This window comes from Sinocyclocheilus rhinocerous, unplaced genomic scaffold, assembly GCF_001515625.1.
Source record: "Sinocyclocheilus rhinocerous isolate Xijiao unplaced genomic scaffold, SAMN03320098_v1.1 scaffold348, whole genome shotgun sequence".
NCBI classification, from domain to species: domain Eukaryota; kingdom Metazoa; phylum Chordata; class Actinopteri; order Cypriniformes; family Cyprinidae; genus Sinocyclocheilus; species Sinocyclocheilus rhinocerous.
Window position 1 is genome coordinate 236,439 of NW_015635025.1, and position 6,139 is coordinate 242,577.

General features: G+C 36.6%; 1 protein-coding gene across 1 annotated transcript in view; it reads left to right on the forward strand.

Annotated features, from left to right (window-relative positions):
• The window catches only part of abcb7 (ATP-binding cassette, sub-family B (MDR/TAP), member 7), a gene marked incomplete at its 5' end in the record, with an annotated part of 60,706 nt that overhangs the window by 49,988 nt on the left and 4,579 nt on the right, over positions 1-6,139 (forward strand). The window contains one exon of the mRNA XM_016560281.1: positions 1,045-1,152. Within this exon, the coding sequence (XP_016415767.1) occupies positions 1,045-1,152 (108 nt within the window). The remainder of the gene's footprint in view (positions 1-1,044; positions 1,153-6,139) is intronic.

Genomic DNA, 6,139 nt, shown 5'->3' on the forward strand with positions numbered 1-6,139 from the left:
CAACATTAGGAAAGAGTGGATGAACTTTATTTTTAATGAAGATCTAGTCCGCGTCAGTAAGAACTCGGTCCTTTGTTCAATTCGACACAGATTTTTCAGAAAGACTGAAATTGAAAGTCAATGCTGTGCGACTATATTGGATCCGACAGTAATGTCACACCACACAAGTGTGAGTAACTGTTTTTATTACATGCTCACTATTGCTTTGTCTGTCATTACAGATTGTTTGATATGTACGGAGTATTTATTCATCTTTAACCTCAATCACAGCAGTGTCCATCTATGAAGGCTGTAGGCTGTCAGACAAACACAACTGTTAGCCAATCACAGCAGTGGGCGTTTAATTCCGAGTCTACAATCTGTCACAGAGCGTTCTGATGAGAGGAGTAAAACAGGACAGAAAATAGCCTATTACTTCTAAATTATGATGCTTTTGATGTAAACATCTTGATAACATTATAAGTGGACCTCAGAGAACAGCACAAAATAATTAAAAAAGGCAGTTTATGACCACTTTAAAGCCAGCCAGTGAAACTGGAGTTTGCCAGACTGAGAAGGTTTTTGCTCCTTTTGTGTGCTAAAAGACTAAACCTATTTGGTTTATCTGCCTAGTTTTTGAACTGTTTCACGGTGCAGATCTAACCACCATCACTAACAGATCTTTAGAGATTGAATTTTTTCTCAGTACTGCTGGTTTTCCCCTGATGCTTTGAGAACACTTTTCATTTGATATTTACACTACGCTTTTTCATTTTCATGAGGCTTTATGCCTTATTATAGTCAAGGAAGTGTTTGCTCTGTTGGCTTTCGACAGTGTTTTTTTTGTCAGAAGGTCTTCATATAAATCCTGTCAATCATATCAACGCTTGTTATTGCAGGGAACTGTTGCTGTCATGACGCAGACGGCTTCTTAATGAACATCTCAAGAACACCACCAAAGCTTTTTTCAGCCTTGCAGATTCATTCAGAGGAGGATGGATAAAAGAGAAACAGCACTTTTCAAACATTAGTATGATTTTTTTCTCTCTCTCATTTTCTTTCCAGCATATTCTGACTTCCATGAAGGAGATGGTGAGGGACAGAACATCTGTCTTTATTGCACACCGGCTGTCCACCATTGTGGATGCAGATGAGATTATTGTACTAAATCAGGTAAGCTCTTCTGAATCCTGTAAATGTGTGTGACAGGTGCTGAAACATCCAGAAATCACTCTTGGAAGCCAATGCTTCATTCTCATCTCCTCTTAAGAAACAATATCGCCCTAAACGCTAGGGATGGGCATTCCAAGCAAAACTAATATTTGAAAATCGCTGGGTATTATTCGATTATTATTCGAAAATCGCACCCCTCCCCCGCATGCACGCACAAACACCCATAAACAGAGAGACGGGATTCACGCTTTCAATCTGTATGTTAAACTGTTTAATTCAGAAGATAGGCTACCTTAACTCAAGCCATATGATTGTAACGTGCTGAAACATTTTAATATAATAAACATAACCGAATGACGGCACTTATTAACATAACAGTCCTTCGATTAGCATAAATGAACTGCTCATAAGGCTAGGACATTTCCATTTCAAAAAATGGAACCCCTAAAGGGAAAAGATACGAGATGGGAGAAAAAAATATACATCAATATCTTCTGTCGCAATTATATCGTTGGGTAATTATACTGTCTATAAACTGCGGCATCAGGGAGCCATTATTAATATACAGGGCATTGAAATCGCTTATGAACGCGCGCTTGTTTTTTTACTTTCACTTTCAAATTACTTTCACTTTCGAGATTCGCGATCACACGTACGTATAGAGCAGCACTCGGCAGTACTTACCACACATTTTACAAGATTAGATGTTTGTCAGTGGTGCTCAGGATATGCAAATCGTTCGCCATCATCCTATCAGCGTCCTTACTGTAACCGTAATATGTTATGCAAGTCTTTTTTTTTATGCCACGCAAGTCTACAGTGTGCGTGCGACACAATGTGTTCTTCTGTTGTCTTTGACAGCTTACGTGCGTTATTGGCAGCGCCACCCTCTGCTTACATGAACGCGTCACCACCGCATCAGCACGGAAAACGGGGAATTTTTTGAAGACAATAATCGCACAACCTATTCGATATTCTATAATTAAATCAACTAATCGAATATTCGAACATCGTGACCCATCCCTACTACACGCCAATTACCACAACTATAACGATTCACATCAACATTTTGCAGTGTATTCAACTTGTAGCTACATTGTTACTCCCAGGTCAAAGTTCAAGCAATTTTAAACCCAATGGCTGCTGACCTTTTGAGGGGCAGCCAATGATTACTGATGAGTTTATAATGATTAAAGGTGACCTATTATGCCCCTTTTTACAAGATGGAAAATAAATCTCTGATGTCCCCAGAGTGTGTGTGTGTGTGAAGTTTTAGCTCAAAATACCCCACAGATAATATTTTATAGCTTGTTGAAATGGCCACTTTTAGGGTATGAGCCAAAACGCGCCGTTTTTGTGTTTGTCCCTTTAAATGCAAATGAGCTGGTGCTCCCGCCTCCCTTTTCAGAGGAGGGCGGAGCTACAATAACTCATGCTCCGGCATACAGGCAACAACAAAACGGGACAATCCCACGCAATCTGATTGTACTGTGCAGTAAATGCGCGTTTATGAATTACACAGACGGGGAGCACGGCGCGATAAAAATAACGACATAGCTGGTCTCATGGTGCCTTCACATGCTATCACATTATGAGCTCGACTTCACATTGCTTTCATATGCAATTTTTAACTACAACATTCCTATTTACGATCATTCTGGTAGCATGTGAAAGCAGCATTAGTGAAAACCGGCAGAGGCAATGGTAGCTGAAGCAAAATTAGCCTTACAGAGAGCCTAGAAGCTCCTTTGGAAAACAAAATATTATTTACTTAACAATGTGCATGTTAAAATGATAATAAATGAGTATAAGTGTCCGCTTCTTTTAATCATGTGGTTAGTTTGTATGTATGCAGTCCACAGTGAGGAAAACCTAATATGTGACCCTGGACCACAAAACCAGTCATATGGGTCAATTTTTGCGAAATTTAGATTTATACATCATCTGAAAGCTGAATAAATAAGCTTTCCATTGATGTGTGGATAGGACATTGATTGTTAGGATAGGACAATATTTGGCCGAGATACAACTATTTAAAAATCTGAGGGTGCAAAAAAAATATTGAGAAAAATCGCCTTTATAAAGTTGTCCAAATGAAGTTCTGAGCAATGCATATTACTAATCAAAAATTAAGTTTTAATATATTTACGGTAGGAAATTTACAAAATATCTTCATGGAACATGATCTTTACTTAATATCCTAATGATTTTTGGCATAAAAGATATGCCCCATATTATATAGATAATTTTGACCCATACAATGTATTTTTGGCTATTGCTACAAATATACCCCAGCGACTTAAGACTGCTTTTGTGCTCCAGGGTCACATATATGTTTATCTGATGTATCAATATGTGGGCAGTGATGAAAGTCAAAATGGATGGATTCATTAAAGCGGGACTGACATTTATTAGGACTATTGAGTTTTACGTGTGTACTAGTTATATGGACGACATATGATGTTGCAGCTGAGACGATGCGGAGACGATTGAGAATCAAAAGCTTGCATGTCTCCATTGAAAGATTCATGCAGCTTGTGTTGTTATGAATGTTGTAAATCAACAGTCATGTGCCACTCACTTGTTGTGCATCAGCCTGTGGGCGACATTGACTTTGGGTGGTTTGCATAGTTGCATGCATTTACACTGCGATGCAGTTTGTGGACAAATTATGTTTCTTCTGCTGTCACCATGTGTACAGGCGTAACTGTTTGGCCCAAACCCAATGCATCAGTTAGTAGTTAATGAAGTCGACAAGTGGACTTGACCACTAGACGCCATGACAAAGGCATATCATACACACCCCTCTTTCTTGCTACCTAGCAACCTCGTAAAATGGCCTTCCTGTAATGCTCTCTGCACTGCGTTTCACGTGGAGGTCAAAGTCGTGCATGACACTCGTTTTGAAGCCCTAATGTGAGTCATGTGAAAGGGACCTATAGGGAAACATTAGCATCCTTCCCATATAGCGTTTGGCCCTGAGGTTCAGATGTTTTTCTGATAGTATGGTGATTGCTACATGGAAACAAAAGTGTGATGAGTTTAGTTTCAGATGTGTAGATGGGATAAAAGCATTCATTTGAATGTCTCTGATGTTTCTTTCATTGCAACGATGAAGAAAGCTCTCTCACTGCTGTCCTTGTACAGTGTTCTGCTATTGAGATCCAGGCTGTTGGTAAAAATTAGCTTGTGAAATGATGACTATCCTCCAAAGTTGCCCTTGAAATGGGTGTGGAGCTTGTCAGTGACCTACTGCATTATCGCTGATGTCTTTTTGGATTAATGCATTAATGCATTCATGGGAAATGAAAGACCTTACTTGAGTTTTTTGCTGCAGGTCTGTGTCCCAGTTTGCATAATGTCTGTACTGCACAGTAGTGACTGGTTATATGTTATCAGATTCCCAAAAAAATTAAATGCTTGTTATTATATTACTGTATTTTCCGAAAAAAAAAAGAAAAAAAAGCCACACCGGGTCAAAATTGCATTGTCTAGAAAAAAAAAAAGCACAATATAAACGTACCTACAAAGCTACAGTACTGTGAAAAGTTTTAGGCACAAATGCGGTATCAAAAATAATGTCATAAATAGATTTTATTGATCAATTTAATATTTTACATTAATATCTACAATTTTCTACCAGGTATGTATGCATCTATGCGAGCTTTCTGGGCTAATATCATCCTGATGCAAACAATAAATGCGAAAAGTACTGTCTATGACAAAGAAACGTGTGCTGTCATGATCCAATTTAATGTGGTTGTAGTGTGTAGTGATTTCTTGCAGTAATTATGCAAGGTAACAGTGTATAAATTGAAGAAGAAAATAAATAAAACAAAACCGAAAACAATGCTGGTTGTTTGTCAGGTTTCTAACATCAGCATTGAGAAATTACATTTATAATATAAAAGTAATCTACTTGTAAAACAACTTGTATTATATAAAAAAAAAAACAGGAAAAATAGGACATTCAGACATGCGATTATAAGGCTGTCATGATTACAAATTACATTTATAATATAAAAGTAATCTACTTGTAAAACAACTTGTATTATATTTAAAAAAAACAGAAAATAGGACATTCAGACATGCGATTATAAGGCTGTCATGATTACAAATTACATGACAGTAATGGAATCTCTTAGATTACACATTTTAGAGTACTTTAGGATTACATTTAGATTAAACTTTTACCATCTCTTGTTTATTTGATGTCAAACACATTTACTTTTTTTTGCATAAAAATACAAAGAGGAAGAAAATAAATGAATTTGATGAACAAAACCTTAAAGACATGGCGTCACATTAAAGTGAGATGATTCAGAAAATATTTAAAGTGGGAAAAAAAATGGCAATGAAAATGAACCTATGCAAGCAATAAAAATAGCAGTAAATCTGATTGTTTGTATTTGAAAACATAATGTAATTACAAGTACTTGGTTTTGGTAATCTGATTTCTCAATCCAAATGACAAAATCTGCTACAACCCAGCACTGATCGTGCCTAACTTAACTTAGCACTGAATTGCCGACGTGTTTAGCATCCCTTTTATTGTCCCTTCCTTTAGTCTGTAGTAAAAACATGCATGTTGATGCATTTACATTTACATTTAGCAGATGCTTTTATCCAAAGCGACTTCAAAATAAGGACAATAAAAGCAGTCAAAACTAACAAAAGAGCAACAATATATGTAGGTTATAATAACATTAAAAATTCAAATCCAGATTTTGATTTTCAAAGATTTATTATAAAATTTTATTATTTTTTTCCCACAATGCAATAAATCCATTGAATCAATATAAAAGTAATTTTTCGTATTGAAACTGTTGAAAATACACAACATAGTAAGTTGATCCACATATGACAGCCTCTGAACTTGGTCAATACTAATCTTATATGCAGGCACTGGACTAAAAATACATTCAATCAGTCATCGCTCCAAAAATAATTCAAAGGGTCATCTTGTTAATGCTATAAATTAATTACA